The 18,923-nt window shown below is 39.9% G+C and overlaps 1 protein-coding gene across 3 annotated transcripts in view; it reads right to left on the minus strand.

The window, feature by feature from the left end:
• Positions 1–11,256: 11,256 nt before the first annotated feature.
• LOC126047609 (solute carrier organic anion transporter family member 1C1-like) overlaps positions 11,257–18,923 on the minus strand; it is a 58,932-nt gene continuing 51,265 nt past the window's right edge. For all 3 annotated transcript variants that reach the window (XM_049821440.1, XM_049821439.1, XM_049821444.1), the window contains exons 11-15: positions 18,333–18,495; positions 16,718–16,902; positions 15,403–15,467; positions 13,437–13,554; positions 11,257–12,560 (exon numbers count right to left, since the gene is read on the minus strand). In XM_049821440.1, coding sequence (XP_049677397.1) covers positions 12,344–12,560; positions 13,437–13,554; positions 15,403–15,467; positions 16,718–16,902; positions 18,333–18,495 — 748 coding nt within the window. In that variant the 3' untranslated portion in view covers positions 11,257–12,343. The remainder of the gene's footprint in view (positions 12,561–13,436; positions 13,555–15,402; positions 15,468–16,717; positions 16,903–18,332; positions 18,496–18,923) is intronic.

Here is an 18,923-nt window from a genome sequence, read left to right on the forward strand (position 1 = left end):
CTTTAAACAATCAAAATGGATGGCACACATAAGAAAGTGGTGTATTAATTTTGCAGCATATCTCAGTATTGGGTTTGAGTAAAATGACCCTGAACTGATGCAAGAAAGTGACAGGTGTTTAAGTTCCTTTGATTTATTTTTTTTCTTTATGTGTGTGTGTGGGGGGGCATTTTTATCCTAATGACCACTGAATTTATACCTTATGTATAGAGGTTTCCTGTCTTGTTTAAGGAACCTCCAGAAAGCCTTGAAATACAGTGCTAAAAACTTGCAAATTCACAGCTTTCCACAGGCAGCCTAGTCCAGGGAGAATCTTTAATAAAGGATGCTTCCAACAGTCATTACTGGGAAAAAAAGTCTCTAAAAATACTTGGTGTGTGATATTTCATGATGTATCTTCACAATGGAAACAAACATGCCTAGTAAGATATTGCAGGTTTTGTCTTCATCATCACAGCTATTTCACTTTCTTTTCTGAAGGGTATCTCAGATCTCTGCAGTCCTGTGCATAAGCCTAAAACTAGCAAACAAGCTTTCTTTCCTAAGCTTAAAATTCCATGGGAAATGGAAGAGCGCATTGCACGAATATGAAGAAAATCTACCACCCTTTATTCAAGAAAGTAGCAGATCAGAGGGCTAAAGAGAGGAACTCTCCATGTTGAGTGATCTTCTGACTTTTTTTCTACCATCTGGCCAGTGTAAGTGCAAGAACAGGAATGGGAAAAGGGTTGACGTGGTACTCACTAAACAGAATTTGTTCATATCCTGGCCTTGGGGATGGAGTTGTTTGCATTTTATTGCTTAAGGACAATGACCAGCACATTTAGATGTTGCCTTTTACAATCACAGCTCTGATTATAAACTGCCAGCAGATATGGGGAAGCAGTGTGTGTTATAAAGGAACAGGAATGAAAGCTTCTCTAGTGCAGATGATATCAATATTGCACCTAACTTTGGAAATAATAAAAGAAAAATCCAAGTTCCAGAAACTCCAGGAATTTTACACAGACAAAATAATCGTGTTTCTTTTGCCTTCTGCAAACAGTGTTTTAACATTGAATAAATATATTGGCAGTTCTAGAAACATTCCTGATCTGTGCTAGACATATAGACTCAGTCAGGTGACTCATACTGTAACATAATTTCCCTTTTACTTCTGTTGTTTGGGTATTTATTTCTGTACATTGTTTTTTATATTACAGTTTTTTTGATGAGAGCATCTTTTGCACCTATTGCTTGATTGTCCCAGGAGGTAATGTTTTATCAAAGGGTGTGTTGACAATTGATGTCAGACTAGAAATGAGATTCTGGTCAGATCTGATGATTCATGTCCAGATATTTACCCCAGATGCAACTTGCTAAATTGAGCTTTTTCAAACAAATAAGAATTAACATCATTCTTCATAACAGTCCCAAATCGATAATAGTATAAGCACTGCCACAGGTGGTATTAAACGAGCCTCTGGCTCAGTTACTCCCAACTCCAAGGCTATATCACTTGCCTATGTTTTCAACACGCGCTGTTTCTTGTGCAAGTCTAAGCATTCTCCTGTGAACAGCAGGTAGAAGTTTCTTCAAGGGAATAATTTGTTCTTCAACACGCAAATAGCACAGAATATACAAAAATGAAATAGGTGGTTAACTGAATGGCATTTTCCAAAAAGTTTTTTATCCCCTTGTCTCTCACAACAGAAAAGAAATAAAGACATTCTCACTTTTAATTCCTTCTGCTCCAAAGACAAGGTTTCACCAAACAGAGTTGCAGAGAGGCCCTTGGGACACTCGTTTGATTGCAAAGCCACATTACTGATTCTAGGATCAAAACTGGTATCTTTGTGCTGTGTGATAGCTGTGTCAGCATGCTCAGAGCTAGCTCTGACAACTCTGAGCTCCATCACTGGGAAGATCCTCCAGGAAGGAAAAGAAACCTGCTGTATTCTAAGGTGGTAAGAGAAACTGTTAACCAGGAAAGCTATTTTGGAGGCAAATTTGCCATTACACAAAGTCAGGCATGCTTTTGTATAGACGACAAACCAGGTAGTTTAGGGATCGTTACAGACAACTTGGTGAGCCATAAATCATGGTAGTTCCACTGAAACCAATGAAGAAATAGCCAAACCAGTGAATCTTTATCATACTGTGGGAGGTTGAAGGCCATGAGCCTTATGTTTACCCAAGTCTTGTTTGAGGCTATGAAAAAGCCCTTTAATGGCATTCTCAAAGTCCTTTTGTCAGAATAACTATGGAAGACAGAGCCTTACCCCAGAAGACAGTGCAGTTATTTGGCATTTCTTTACTTTTAGATATATAATCAAGCAGACGTATTGACCTATGACTACCTGGTTTTATGATCTTTTCTAGTTGTTTATCAAAGAAGAAAAAAACCCCAGTAGCCCTAAACCCACAGTTTTCCATATGCATTAGGATCATGTACACTTCAAAGGCCAAGCCCTCCTACAGGTTTTGTGTCCCCATTATCAACAAGTCCTGTCTATTCTGGCACAAAAATAAATTGGGAATAGAGTACTAGTGGTTGCAGAATAAACAGAAAATATTTCAGACTGTCAAACTGAAGTTAAAGCATTTCAAATATTTTAAAAATATAGTAGAAAAGTAACATTAGATTTAGCCTACCAATTTTTCACTGTGGAATATATTGTCACTTTGCCTACCTCTAGTTTGGAATATGGCCAAAGTTTTTTCTAGCTGAAACTGTTAATATAGGTCTGAATCACGTGTTATTTGCTCTGGTGTTACTTATATATCTTACTTTCTAATTAATTTGTATTTTTATTCTGAGCTACTAAAGCATAACTTAATCACAGTTAAAAAGTCAGCCAAGAAGAAAAAAAAAAATCCTGCTACAAATGCACCTGAATTTTTAGGCTGAGCAGATTCTTTCACTGGACCCCTCTGCACTAATATTAAAGTGGTCTGTAAGGGCAGAGACTGCTTTTTAGAGAAGGTAAATAATTTGTTTGTGTATGGCCATGGATGTGGAGGGTGGAGAGTGGTCATGGGAAACATGCAAGCATGTTATATGTGTCCTAAGGTGTTTGTCCCTCTCTTTGGCCGGATTTGCATTATGGACGGGGTGGACTCTTGAGCCCAAGTCCTGCCTAATGCACCAGCAGCACCCTGCAGGAGATGGCAGCCCTTAGCTTAGGTCTGAAAACACAGTGTTGCAGTTTCAGGTTAAGAAAGTCAGGACACAGTTTCTCCCTCATGCAGTCAGGACTTTTAAGCATCAAACAAATCCTGGGCATGGCACCCATGGTACAACCAAGTGCAGCACAATGGAGTTATTGTGTGGGTTTGGACGGGCTCTGTGTTGCACGTGAGACCAAATTTAGGTCTCCTCTGAGACCAGCCATGGTGTCACTGCACTTACTTATGGTCCCAGTTTAGTTCCTGGGACTTATCCCTTCTCCATGGGATGAGCTGCTTGAGCCAGGGGTTGACTTCCACCAGTGTAGGTGGAACAAAGGATCCACCCAGAAAGACTGGAAAGCCCAAGAGGTTGAAGCTGATGGTTAAGAGCTTCCTATGCAGCCGCTGACCCATGCCCCGTGCTGGAAGAGCTCCTGCCTGGCCCACCCATTGGATGCAGACTGCGTTTTGGGTGTCTCTGATACATAGCCTAGTGGTTGTGGTGTGGGACTGGAAGCAGAAAGCCTGGGATTGATTTCCAATGGGATGGAAGCGCTGTGGTTTTCCTTGGGTCTTCTAAAGGTGCTGTGAAGTGATTACCACATTTAGTGAAAAAAAAAAAGAAAAAAGTAGTAACTCCTGAGTGATCAAGACTACCAGGAAGCATCAGGCCATAAGATTTCAGTAGATCAGTGGAATAAAATTAACAGAGTAGCTATACAGAAATTGTTATAAGGGAAATACAGGTGGAGACTAAGTATTCTTATGGAATCCTAAGATTTGGTCAGAGTAAGACTTACGTGATGGAGGGAAAAAATCTGACAAGTATTTCTAAAATTATTATAACAGATCTGCATCTTAAACCAGAGACCTTCTGAGTCAGTGACTGTCATACCTAAATAATTCATCTCCTCATCCATGTTACACTATAACGCATTTATATAAAAATGCAACATTTTCTTCTCCTCCAAAATTACTATGTTAGAAATCATCAGAGGAATTTAATGTTTCTCAGTAGGACATATTGCTGCATAAGTGAACAAATGCTCTTCCAGTTATCTGCAAAAATAGTAAATGAATTAATCTCATTTGAACGTATATTTATTTTATCATCATCTCATCGATGGAACACTGTTTTTTTGTGTAAGCTCATATCTCTAAAATTAGTATTATACTAGATCTCAGACTTGGATGTCTTATACACCTACTGAGTTCTGCCACTCCTGTAGCTCAGATGGTATATTCACAAGAGAGATATTAATGCAGTTTCAGATGGGACCAGAAGGCATCCTGCAATAATACCCTGCTTTTAGGTGGTTCAATATACCTTCAGCTATGGCTGTTGAGCTTCTCTACAGAGGCTCCATATGCAACCGTGTGGGAGGGAGCCGTGGCTTGTCCCCGGCAGCTGCTGGTGGCCCTATTCACTGCGTCCCTCAGGATGTGTCTCCCTGATAACAGAAGTGGGTTGCTAGCCTGGTTCTCTCCCACGGGGGAGGCTGGAGCCTGATGTCCCACTGTGAGGTGGCCGCACATGGAGTGTTCATTCATAATGAACAGTGGGAGAGCACAGCTCTGCCCAATCGTGCCGGTCCTCTTCTCTGCATCCCATGGGCTGCTCGGGCCAGCAGCCTCCCTGCCACAGCTGTGAGTCACAGCTTGAGCTGGTTATATCTGCACGGCCTTCAGAGCATAGCTTCAGGGTGAGCTGGCCCCATCTCCGCTGGAGTTCCCTTCCCCCAAAAGCCAGATGATACCCTTGATCTCTACTTAGGCTAGAGCGAGGGCCAGTATATGTTAGCAATGTATATAATCATAGAGTTTGTGCTCGAGTCCTGACTTAACCTGGCAGGACCAAGGAAACCTGAAATATTACTCCAGTATTAATAACAGGTTATAGTAATAATAATGATGATTTGACCTGAAATATCTAAGAGCTCCTGAAGGGTTTTATGTATTGATTGCTTCAAACTTTTTTTAAAGCTGCAGGTGCATGGGAGAGAAATCAGTCTCCTAAGCATAACAGATAGATAGATTTTTGTATAGAATTCTACTCTTCATAGGCAGCAGAAGGTATGAATCATACAAGATTATAATGGCCAATTATAATATTAAATCAGTTGGAGAATGGCTCATTGGGATACCTGCTTTGCAAAGACGAACACATCAGCACATGAATAAAATTGCGAGTGAAGAGAAGAATTGATTAAATATGGCTTTAGGAGAGTGTGAAGAAGTTTTTTATCAATACTTAAAAGTATTGATCTGCATATTCAAAAGACGATAATCAGTTTAGAGGGAGAGTTCCATTTTGGGGTGCCCTATTTTAGGCAATTTAGGTAACAATTTGGAGTTTAAAGGCATTAGTACTTAGCATTCTCCAAAAAATCTAGTACGGGGCTCACTGAATAATACGTTTCTTAAAAAAAAAAAAAATCAGGACATCTCAAAAACATTTGAAGTTATAATTTGTAGGAATTTTTTTAAGTGTCATTTCAGAGCCAGCACACAAACAGGTTCAACGTCTCTGAAGATAATGGCTGTTTACCAATCCCTGACTGGCTTTAGCCTGCAAATACATGCCCTGATTTTTGATCAGTAAAACAGCTAGATCATGACATTATAATCCAGCAATATAGGAAAAAAGAGGACTTTTAAACTGCAGTCAAAGGTATGATCACAGCTGAGTGAACTTAACCTACTGAATCCAGCTGCCACCTCTTACAGTGGTGAAGAAGACACTTCTGCTCAGGCTGTACAAACCCACTACAGTTTCTGGGCAAGTGTTTGGACTGAAAGCCAAAACCCTGTCCTGAAAGCTGGAAGGCAAAGATCTGTTCAAAACTACTGTCATTCAAAGCTAAACAAATTAAAGTTAAACTTCCAGTGGCAGGGCTGTTATCTCCAGGCAAAAATTATTCTTGGGTCAAGAAATGAAAGGGTGGGGACTTCAGATAAAATCATGTTTCCAAAACACTTATAAGCTACAATATCCTTTCCAGACGTGGAAAGCTCATCCAAGGAGGAACTCAATAACTGTTAATGAAGAACATAATGTTCTAGCTTTTGGGGCTATATCTTTTTAGAATAGGAAATATCTCCTGAAGCACTTCCTTTCATCTATGCTTACTGTGATCCAAGTCATTGAAATGGACGTTTTCAAAGCACTTGCACGGTCCTGTTTCATTACTGAATGTGAGTTAAGCTTTTGGGAGTTTGCATCCATTAGGATGCCATTATAAAGAAATCTGAAGGACAGAACTTTGACTTAGAAGTTTGGCTTATAAGTGCTTTGGAAAATGCTATTTTATCTATGATTCCCAAGCTTGCATTTCTTGGCCAAAGAAATAAGGCTGTAACAGAGCAAGGAAGTAAAGGTAGACATCCCAAATGCGAAGGTAGTCTGTTCAACTTCAAAGTGTCAAAAAATGGCTACCTTGAATTCATGTGTGAGGATAACAGATTATCTAGTGAATTTTTGGGAGGTAAAGAACACTCCTCATGTCAGATGATTCAATTGCTTATCTGTAATATAATAGTTATTTCCAGCTCAGTTTTCCTCCATTCTCCTCTAACTACATAGCACTGATGGAGACTGATCTAAGAGCTGAAGATACTAATGGAAACTGTAGTGGAAATACCATGATTTCCATTTGTTTCTGTAGATCCCAGAAGACACCACCTAAGAGAAAAACTGAAGAACCAGAAAGGAACAAAAATAGCTAGTGCTGGTCATTGAGCTGTCATTGTAGAAGGTAAGTAAGTTGCAGCAAGTTGGAAAGAGGTGACAGCAAGTAGGAGAATAACTCCTTAACAGGATTTTCTCCTTCTTCAACTTGAAATTGCACAGTGCAGGGATTCACTCCTGCATCAACACAAACAATCCTAGCCCTGCATGCAGTCCCTACCCAGAGGTCGCCTGGATCAACTGGGCTGGATTATTTGCAGATCTGCTTTGTTAATGCCAGAAGTTGAACCAGACAATTCAGTCTGGTTACTGTAACTAATCCTGTTCCCTGTATTCCCATGTCTTTTTTCTTTTCCCTCTTAATTCAACTTTCAGAATAACACTTAAGAGCTGTTGTCTTGCAAAGATTTCCCATATGTGCTCTCTGCACTGTATTATGACAACTGTTTTCACCAATTAATTCAGCCGTTTTAGGAGATAAAATAATTTAGGTAGTACATTGATTTGACATGTTTTTATTCTGATTTTGTATGTTTGCCCATCCATCCATCCATCCATAAGTACCTGCTGCTAAGGCACTTCTGTCTTGCAATTTTACATTTGTTGAAACCTTCAGTCCTCTTGAAGCTTTTGGGGAACAACAAGAGCCTAATTGGTCAATGCGTTGTCTGCTGTTGCTTTCCAATGAGTGCCAATGTTGGCATTTATTGCAAGTTCAAATTGACTATAAGTTAGCAAAGTGCATCCCTTGTTTAGTAGCATCACCAATATAGAGGTAATGACAATTCACCCAATGGCAGGTCTTCTAGTCCTGTTAATGTTTGGATGACCTTAAGAACTAGCTGTTGAATTTCTTATAGCCCTGGAGGATTTGTCGAACAGAGCTGGAATAAGGGCAGTTATGAGACCTGGATGGCAAAAACATTTCTTACCCTCCATAATGCTTCTTTTCAAGCAACTCAATGCATTCCTAAAGTCAATGAAAACAACAAACAATTTTAAGTCCCATGTATTAAAATGAGGATTAAAAAAAGACTAGTGGGCTGAAATTAATGATGATTCAGAAATGAGTCAGCTATTGAACTCTCCTTCAAAATATGTTTTCAAGAAGAAAAAAAAAAAAAGAATAGTACGAATAATTGGAAACTAAGAAGCTTTTGCAAGTAAATACTTGCAGGTACTTAGTGTGTGTGTAAGTAAGAAATTCCAGAAAGCATGCACAAGAAGGTGCACTAAGAAAACTAACTAGTGCTCTTACTGGCCACTAGCAACCACCTTTTAAAAATAATGAGTAACTGCTAAGATTCCGGATGAACATAGCAAACAATTTGACATTCACTTTTTGAAAGACTTGAGAGATCTGACTGCATATGAGACATTTACCCTTGAAGTGAGTAGAACGCATCAGTGGTCCATCCCTGGTCAGGTCTGTGACCCTAATCCAAGAGGGCACTCAGCGTGGGCTTGCACAGTCCTGTAGAGTGTCCCTTGTGTTTTCACGTTACTCCAGAATATTTCACACTGGTACATTAAGTTAATGGTATTTTTTTAAATTCCAAGAATTTTATTAGAAAATTCATATGTTTAAAACTAAAAGTCATGAGCTGATGTTATGCTGCATTGGATAAAATGGATGACAGACAGCCATTTTGTGAAGAAATCTATATTATAAATTCTGAAATGAAAAAAAAAGAGCTAATCTTTAACACTGTTTCAGTTGAGCACTAATGAGCCCACGTGCCAGCTTGGACAGGTAAGTGAAGTTATTCACAGTGGGTGGATTTGCACCAATAGATAACCTGTCACCAAAATAAAATTGACAAGATTAAGTTTTTGTCTTTGTTTTGTGTCATATTTCTGTGATGTACTTTATTGCCTGTAGATCCTGCTCCAGAATAAAACTACGATAATGTCCATGGGGTAGCATATACTACATAAAAGCTGAATGATCAATGCTTTGCATTGATTCAGACGTAAAGCTCATGACACCACACACAGCCTTGGAAAGCCACTTCTTTTATGTGTTTCAGCTTTTGTCTTGAAATGGAGACATTCACCCAAAAGCATGTTAAGCCATGCATGCTTATCTCCAGAAGTATTTCTATACTGAGTCTGGAAATCAGGTACTTATTAATAAGTGGGAAAGATTCAATATAGTTACTTCCCTGTGCACTATCAGAAAAGACAAAAATGATTCCCTGGCCTGCTTTAGGCACAGAAAGTAGCAAGATAGGAAAAGGCTTTTCTTCTTTTTGCACCTTTTTTCTCTCACCCATGGTGCACAGCACTGAACACACTAAATTTATTTTGCAGTTCATAACATGTCAGCTTTGCTGTGTTTCTTTTAGCAGGGGAAGATAATTTCTTAAACTTTTAATCAAATTTTTTATTTGCTCCTGCTCTCCCAGAGCTCATAATGCAAATGCTTTCAGCTTTTCTATTTCTTTGCTTGCATCCATTCTACTTTGAAAGAGCATTATATATAATTTTGCTCCCTTTTCATGCTCTTTTATGAAACTCAGAGCTTAATGTTTGCAAGAAACTTATGCTGCTGGTAAACTTTCATTCTGGAAACACAGGGAGGTGTCTGCTTGACAGTTACCTGTACTGCTGCTGAGGCCGTCTCTGCAGGGGTCTCACCTGGCCTGGCTTGGGCCAAATCAGCAATATGAAAAGGCATTTTGAGTGTGAAAGATAAAACCTTTTTTCTCACACTCTCTGCCAGGAAACCCCACCTACTCAGGACAAAACCAAACCCAAACCACACAGAGAAAACCAAGTGCCTCCTCACCCCACCCAAATTGTTGCAACAACTTCCAGTTTTGTGAATTGTAAACTATGGCTCTCTGGGTTTAGAAGCATTGCTCCTAATGTTCAAAATTTCAGTGTGTAAAGGGAGGCACCTGAATAAAATCAGCCTGCCTTTCCAAGGAGTTAAGCAAAAGTTGCGATGGGGATATTTACAGCAGTGGATAAAAGAGTAGATGTAGGCATTTAATTTTACTTAGTGTGTAAAAATTGTGGCTGCAGTGACAGATTATTGCTGAAACACATTCATGCACATCTTTCACCAAGTAATTGTTCTCCCCTCAAAAGCAACAATGAAAAAAAATCTAAGCTTTCCTCCCAGAACTGCAAAGACGCTCAAAATTCTCTCTCCAGTTTTGTTCGAATCTCTCCTGAATATGCTTAGTGGCAGTCATGATAATTTCTTGCTGATTTCCTTCTTGGCAGTATATATCTTGCCCTACCTCAAACGCATGCATTTTGCAGCAGGGATTGCCATTTTGTGCATGTATGTGCATGTGTGTGCATGTGCATGCACGTGTGTGTGCAGTTCTTCTTTCGCAGCAAGGATGCGTGGGGCACAACTGTAGCAGAAACTTTAATTGCAGTGTTGCACTGTGAGATAAAATAATTTGTCCTGTTTGCTCTGCTTCCACCATAGATCCATGACCTACAATTGCAGCTTTTTAAAGACGGAGGGAAGACCACAATTTTTTCAAGGCTGGTGACAAATCAAAGTGTTGCTCTCTCTCTTGCTCTCTCTTTTTCCTTGCAGGTGCTGAGCTGCTGTGGCACCGAAAGGCAACTGGGCTTTGCACTCTGACTCTGGCTGGAAACATTTTTTCCACAAGAAAGGGGAAAGCCGCATCGATAAGCAGGTTATGACCTTCTTGTGTCAGTCTTCCTCTCTGTACCCAAAAGACCAGCATACTGATACCTCCTTGAACATAGGAACCTGGAGTAATAGCTTCCTAAATCTGCTGCAGGCCATAACAACTTCTTCTGGCATTGTTCATTCCTTGTGTGTAACTCTCATAATCTGTCATCTGAAATTAGCTCTTGTTTTCAGTTAAAACTGGTATATTTTGTCACATAAAATGTGTTTTCAAAGGTTACAGATTTTGGATTAAAAATACCTCACCCAAACTGCTGACTAAAGTTGGCATAGGAAACTATACATGCACCAAGATGTGTTAATAAAATATCATCTGGACAAAGCAGCTGAAAGACGAGCAGAACTAGACAGTTGCAATTACTTTCCCTGCCAAAACTCACTCCTGAGTTCAGTAGTTCGATAAGGTGGTGCGTTCCTTTAGGTCCCACAGGTCATTCCTATGGCTGTATCTGGATATGTCAAAACATTTGCAAATGCAATTGTAAGACAAGACCAAGAAAGAGTCATATCAGTTTTGCTAGATGGAGAATCTATGCCTTCAGTAAATATCACTTCATCTGGGGAAAAAAAATCCCGTTCTTTACCCTGCAGCTGCTGCAATCACTGCTAAGTGACTGTCGTGACAGACAATGCTTATTTCAGAACAACTCAGCATTTTGCTTGAACATGTATACGAACTATATCCCACTGAGCCTTGAGCATCTATTTTAAAGTATCAACTGGAGAATACAATCACTGTTGTGAAATGGTACACAAGTATACATGTCTTTATTTAAAGTAACAACAGTTGTCAATCTCCAAGTGGCACATATGTGATAAACACAAACCAACATATACACAAAAGCAGTTTTGAATATATGAGCTAAAGGCTTGAGCTGAGAAAGTTTTAAGGTGAATGAAAACACGGATGAGTGTTTTGCCTGCCTGATGATGAACTTCTCCCAGAACAATAAAGACTGAACACGACAAATATGTAGAGTATTTGCAGCAATCATAGGGGTAATGTTATTGTTTGAGTGTCCTCTGCTGGACAGTACATGGCACAGCAATAAACCCACCTGCAGATGTTGGATGGATTTTGCTTAGAAAACATCATCACTACAAAATTCAGAATATTTCTTATGTTTCATAGTCACTTAACTAAAAAAAAATAGTTTTTAATGAATTGCTACAACGCTGAGATTTAAAAAAAACCCAATTATTTCCTTTATGGCAACCTATTTTTAGTGTTAAGTAGGCATAAAATTTTCAGCTGAGCTAAGATAAAACGCTTTTTGGAAAAATACTGCTTTTGTCAATTTTGTGATGGAAAATTGTTACAACGATTCATTTAGATAAGGTGAAAGTGTTTTGCTTAAAGGCTTTGGCTTTACTGTGAATTCTGATTGAATTTGATGAAATCAGAAAGCTGCTTTTAGCCTTGAGCTTGTCATTCCTGTGACAGTCTACTGCATGAATCTGTGTACAGAATCAACATCACATTTTGTGGGCCTTTGGCATGTGGCTGTTCTGCCAGCCATCATCTCTGACCCTTTAAAAATTGCAGACTAGCTCTATTGGAAATGCAAAGAGAGGTTTTCCTTTATCTGTTGAGAATTCTGTTCAGTTCACGTAACTTGTTCTGTCTGTTATTCGTAACCAGGTACGTGTAAGGCACTTCCATACTTGTATGTTAGTTTTTCTGGTTGTTGATCACAGGTTTGCTATTAGTTTTACTTGCTGAACAGTGTTATTTTTTTTATTATTTAGTTACTCATAACGTTGTGAAAGTTGTTTCTAAAAGAAGCTGTCCTGATTCATGTGACACTGGTCTAAATGGCTTTCTAAATACATGATTCATTCTCTGTATCAGAAGAACCTGGCAAACGTTCTTTGGTCTTGCAATTATCTTCTTTATTCGTAGAAGTATCTTCTCTTCCTCCATTCTCTATAGGCCTGGAGTTCTTATTTTGAAAGTGTTTCTTTACCAATATAAAAAATAAGATTGCAATCAAGTAGGAAGGACCTCTTAACACCGCTGATAAACCAAAGTAGACATACCTGTGGGATAGAGCATAGAAGTTTTCAAAGACACTGAAGAAAATCACTCAATGGATTTTAAGGATCACATATATATATAAAAAAAGCGCTTAGGGGAAAACATTAAAACTCATTCTTTGTGAATGGTACCACAAACTGGACATTTTTGCTTGCAAAAACTTCCACTGAACAATTGATAATATTCTTTCAGCTTATGAAGGTAGTTGCAAAGCAAAACTTCCATCATCTTCTCTTTGTTTCTGAAGATTTTTGGATCACTTTAAGGTCTTAGACTTTCTAGGGCTAGAAATATATTTAGATCACCAGGGTGGGCTATTATATGTAAAAATAAAAAAACACATCAAAGTGGCCAAGATTTAGGTGAAACTGAGAAAAATCTCTGGAATAGTCCTCCTGGAGACCGATAATGTTTGTGTTTAACCAATACCTTCAGCTGCTCAGTATGATTTCCTTTCATTTATTTTTCTCTTAAATGTCACCAATGCACAAAATTAACATTCTTACCAGTATGAACAAACTACCTGCAAATAAGGTAAATTTGGGTAACTTCCCTCTTGATGGTGAATTATACAATCCTAGGTCTTTTAAATTAACTCATAGGATATTAAAAATACATAATTATTTCCAGAAATCTCTGCCATTGATATTAAATTATTTTTGCACAACATAATGGATGACTAAAACCTGAAGAGTTTAAGATTTGATCTTAAGATTGCTCAATTTCAGGAATTATGGACTTACCTAAATGTGAGTCCAGAGTGAGTATTTAACCATAATTTTTGATCAGTGGCCTCACGAATACAGCATAACAGAACAAAGCACGTCTATCTGTAGAGAGGAAATGCGTGAGGCTTTTTTGTGCCCTAATTTGCCTACCTGTACGCATTGGAGTCGTACAGCCTGCAAGCCCCTCGCTGCCCACAGCTTGTGCTTCCCCATTTCAAGCACGTCTTGTCGATCAGTGCACCAAAATAAACCGGTGCTGGAATTCCAGCTGCAAGGAAACAAGCAAAAAATGGCACAAGATATCACAGGAAAAGACATCTTTTTAGAAATCAGCTTTATATTTTCTTAGTGGCAAGTTACATGCTGCAACAGTAGCAATAGGTGGGTTGGACTATGGAGAGTTTTTCCTTTCCTTTGTCAGAGTAACTCTAAGCCGGGACACCCTCGCCCTGCCCTGGGGATGATCAGTCCCCAGGAAATGTGGTCGGGTGGCTTGTAGTCATGCACATTGGTTTCTCAAGCTGGTTTCCAGTGCATGCTGAGCTCTTGCAAGGGAAAGCTGGACTGGTTGTGCATTTGGAGCACTCAACTGATGCATAGTTCCTGCTTCTATGCATAACCTAAATTATCTACACTGGCTGATAGTCCCTTCTGCCTGAATGAGGGTAAAGCAATTGAAATCCTTAGTGTGACTTGCCCAGATATGAGCTTACACTTTACTGCAAAACATGGCAGACATGGGACAAAATCCTAACCTTGCTAAAGTAAAGGCGAGTATTAACTTCAGAGGAATCCAGGTTTCAGCACGTACAGGACCATGTTTCACGTTATCTTCGTTCCTACAGGAGCATCCTGCATTCTTATATAGGAAATAATTTATTTTGCAAAAATAGATATAGTCTTAGTCTGTTCTACTCTAGGGCTCCTGTGAGATTCTAAACTCAGTAATCTATCTATAAAGGCCTGTGTATTACAATCATCAGTGCTGTAGTCAGGGTACGAAGGGACAAATGCTCAGTTTGGAGGTTCCTTAGAGGAAGACAGGAGTACATCAGATTTGCTTTCTGAGTCACTGAAGAGAAATGCCAGCTTTGTTGAATCAGTGACAGTGGCTCTACCCCTTCTTGCAATGGAAGGAGCATGCTGGCTTAATGTGCTGAAGTAGAAGCCTATAGAAAGGGGGAAGTTCTTTTTTAGTAATGCTTTTTTTATTTCCTATGGCTGAAATTGCTCCAGGAATCCCCTTGGCATTGCTTGTCCTGAGAGCAGGGAGAGAAATTCTGCCCCTCCATTGTGTGATGAGAAAAGTAGAAGAGGACAAAGTGTGGATACACCTTCCTATCTCAAAATGTCCCATCACAATCCTGAGACTACAGCCCTAACTTAGCTCTGACTGTAGGCATTTTTAAGCAGCTTTTGATTTTTTAGGATTCATAGCAAACCCATGTGGCTTGTCTCTTCACACACATTTCTCTACATTTCTGAAATGCAGGTATTCCTATTCCATTGACAGAGTGATCAAAAGGCAACAGAGAGGTGTTTTCTTGCCTGCCTAGGCATCTTAATCAACTGTCTCATTAGCAGCTCCCAAATAAAAAAGGGGGGGGGGGGGGGGAGATCATTGCAGCATGTTTAAAGGGACTTGAAATCTAAGCTGTCTACCAGGAAAGTGAATTTTCAACATGGAGAAAACACTCTACTATGAGCAGAGTTGTATTAACATTGAATGAAGTCCTACTAGAGCACGTCTATTTGATTTTGCAGCATTCTTTCTCAATAAGGCATTGGTTGAACCATAAGTTTGAAAGCTTAAATTGTTGTTTAGAAACTCAAGATAATACTTCAATTTTTCTTAGAAAATCTTGTTTTGGAACACCAGGCTCCCAAAATGCAACAGCATTTAATCAGCAGGTCAAAGATTTTCAGAATTGTGTTAGCTGGTGTCCCAATAATCTCTTGACTGAATATTGGACCTTCAGGAAAAAACCAGGATCTTCAGGAACAGCCCAGGATCTAACAGCTATTTCAAGAATACCTCTGGTTTTCAAATGGTAGTTGCATTGGTGTCATTTAAAGCCAAATGAGCAAGCACCTCAGTCAGAATGATTTCTCTTACCTAGTGTTCTCATAACCAGTGTGTATAGACCAACTGCAAGAGATTTCAGCTCTGGCTGAACGCATCTGAAAGACAGACAGATAAGTATGAAGTATTTGCCTATCTAGTGCTTAGACATGCCTATTAAACTGCTGTTAATTACCATAAATTTAATACTCCTAATGACAGAAAGCCATGCTTTGGAAGAACAGTCCTTCCTACATCTGCTGAAAACACGTTGAGTGGTATAAAGAAGGTGAATTAATCTATTGTTTTCCATCACATAGCTCCTGGGAAGTCCATTCACTAAGGACAATTAAAGAAGTGAAATTTTAAAGTCATAATCACCGTCCATTCTACTTTTATTGAAATGGGCTCTCTAAATGCCTTAACTCCCTGGCACACATTTTCCTCACTTGATGGGATATACCTTATTCACTTGATGGGAAATATCATATTGTCCTAAGACAAAAATGTTGCAAGTAGCTGCATTAGTAAGGCATCTTTCTGTTCTTGAATGACATTCCTCTGTATAACACCACATCTTGAACTACACAAAGCTGTCTGGCAATATGCCCATCTGTTTCATGGGGAACCACACTACTAACATCAGAAATGGGCACTGATCTTGAATCCATCATACATCCAGAATCTGCCATCTCCTTACAAATATTAACATAGTCAACACTCAGAAAGACGTCTCACAGAGATGAGGAAGGGAGGGGAGTTCGCATTCTGTTTTCCATGCTCTTTTAGGATGATATGATGCCCTTAGGACTACCATTAAATTTACCATTAATGCATTTTTCTACTGAGTGAGCTTTCTCTTTAGATTACTGAAAAGTATGTGCTAATTTGTGTACGTGGTTCCAAATCACATCCTGGTACACCTGCACCTGTGTACCTCAACAGACATGAGCATAGAAGCCTCAGACGGAGCCCTCAGATGTCCTGAATTTCCAGATATCTGATAAGCACAGTCTGTTAGGGCAACCCCACATCCAGAAATCCTGACAAATGCATGGCATTTTCAGAATCCATACAGCCAGAATATCCAAGCAGAGAAAGAGGACATGTTCTGGAAAACCTGGGTGTATGACAGGCATAAGAGAAACCATTTTGCAGTAGTTGGCAGCAACGTACTAGAACCGACTTAGAGACAGCAGCAAGGTAAGGTTTGATGCCAACAGCTACAAACAAATGACAAAACTCATTAAAGAAAGCATGTTATACTGCAAGAGAGTTTTTTTCCTAAGGGAAAGAGAGGATCCTAAACATAATTTTGATCCCCTCATTGGGAAGTCTCAACCTTTGGTACAGAGTTAGTTTTACTTACCTAAACATAATCATGTATGCTGGGGTGCCTCCCAAAGCGTAACAAAAGCCGCTCATGACTTGTATTACTGTATAGTAAATAAACCTCCTTGAACAATCTTCACTTTTCGGACATTGTCCCAAGGTGGCAGAGTTATTTCCTGTCCATGAACTGCTGGCTTCTAGACAGCTGCAGTTATGGAAGACCTGGAAGACACGAAGTGGATTTGGTAGGGCACTGCTCATGCAATGGGGAATCCTGCCTGCGGACATAGGCAGAGCCTGAAGCCTTCCTAAGCATCCCATTCCTATCTTATTCGCCTTTCTTGAGGCAATGGGCAGCAGTTGCTTCTTTTCTTTCCTACAAACAGTGCTCAGAGTTGGAAGGGATGTTCCGTGCCAGCATGTTTTTGCCGGTGGACCTAGCAACCCTTTTTGGAAGATGCTCGGAGTACCTGCATGACCTCTGAGGCTGGCCTCAGCCTTTGTGTCCCTGGAGGGCAGCTGAAGTGGAAAAGTGAGGCTCAAGGAGCTGTGCCTTTGGCTGCTAGGTGACACCACCTGGTAGTTGATTTGTCTCTGTGAAAAGCACCTGGATCACCGGTCCCTCTCTGCTAACGCTCATCCACCAGAGGTACTTCACAGCTCTAAGCAGCAGCTACCTGTCAAGACACAGCTCACGCAGACCCCTGAGATCAGCAGTGGGTGTGCTGATAGCTTAAGTGCAATAGCTTTCAGCCAGGGCTTCAGGGGTTTGAGGATGTGCTGAGGTAAGGGGACCTGTGAGCCACAAACCTTAACCTCTACAGAGACAGACTTATGTGGGAGGCAGTAGTCCTACTGTCACAGATGCTGCTGAGCCCTCCTCCCCTGCCTCCCACCTTAAGATTTTAAGCAAAGAATGTCTTTGGAGAAGATGACTGTACACAGCAGAGAGAAACCAGCCACAAATAAAAATCTGTTGGAGAGAAAACCTATTGGGTGCAAGAGACAGCTCCAGACCATGTACCTTCTGTAGTGATCATCTGGCATCAGAAAACATGGGAATGACACAGTCCAAGGAAGGCTTATACCCATGGACTAGAGCTTCCTCTCTGGGAGTCTGTGCATTATCCCCAGCACTCTGTGCTGAGCAGAAATTAGTCAGCCAGAAAAATGAGCAGTATCCTGCCATCCCAGAGTCTCGCACTGAGGAACCAAGCTGCCTCTCCTGAAATCATTCTTCATACCTACACATTAATGGTCAGCATCAGGGAAGATACTACCCTATCTTAGTGTACTTCAACTGCTGGCTAAAACCTCAGGGCAGCCAAAATGATGTTTATGAAATGCAAGCCATGGACAACCTTCAGGCAACGTGTAACCACTTTGATCTGTTTGTTTTCCCCTCTTGCGTTCAATGTACAAAACATGAAAATCAATATCTACAACAAAGACCTAGGGCTTTTTGCTTAATGTGCTGTAACTCAAAGAATTCTCTATGTCTTCTGTGCTGTTTGTAGCCAGAAATCATGAATACTTTACTGACTGGTCCCCAGTAACTTTGTCTTTCCTTAAATGCATTATACTACCAAATCCCTGATGTTACATGGAAAATAAGCTAGTAGAAAACCTCAGAAACTGAAACAGAGTCTTACTGTATTCTTTCCATGTCCCACCGAAGTCGTGCACCCAGCTAGACATGCTGAAATGTATGTGAGTCCGTTGTCTCCACACACAGGATCCCACACGTTGGAGGCACATTTGCAGTTAGAGTGGCACTCAGAAAATATGGCATTTTCATGGTACGGAATGGGTTTGCTTGGAAGTTAAATTCAGACAGGCGTAAGAAATTTGTAATTCAGTGCTGAGGTCAGTGTAGTCCCTTCTGTGTGACAGTGTTGCTGTCCTGAAACCCACCTCATATGCCCAGGACATACATTTTCATAGCTGAGTCTCTACAGTATTGGTCTGTTTGTTTGAGATTCCATCCTACTTCCACTGATATTATTAAAGTGATTACTAGATTATAAAGAATTTTAAAACAAATAAAAATGTTGCACCTCATTTTAGCTGGCAGGTGTAGAAAGAAAAGAAAAAGAAAAAGCTAAAAGGTTTTGAGAGGTCAGCTAGACTACCCCCTAACTGAACATAGAGCTAGCAACAGTTGAGACAGTCTTATCAAGTACATCTTTAGCTGTTGGTAAAAATGCACCAATGATAGAAACTAGATTTCCTGTTCTCCATAG

Source organism: Accipiter gentilis, chromosome 18 (genome assembly GCF_929443795.1).
Source record: "Accipiter gentilis chromosome 18, bAccGen1.1, whole genome shotgun sequence".
In the NCBI taxonomy this organism is placed as follows: domain Eukaryota; kingdom Metazoa; phylum Chordata; class Aves; order Accipitriformes; family Accipitridae; genus Astur; species Astur gentilis.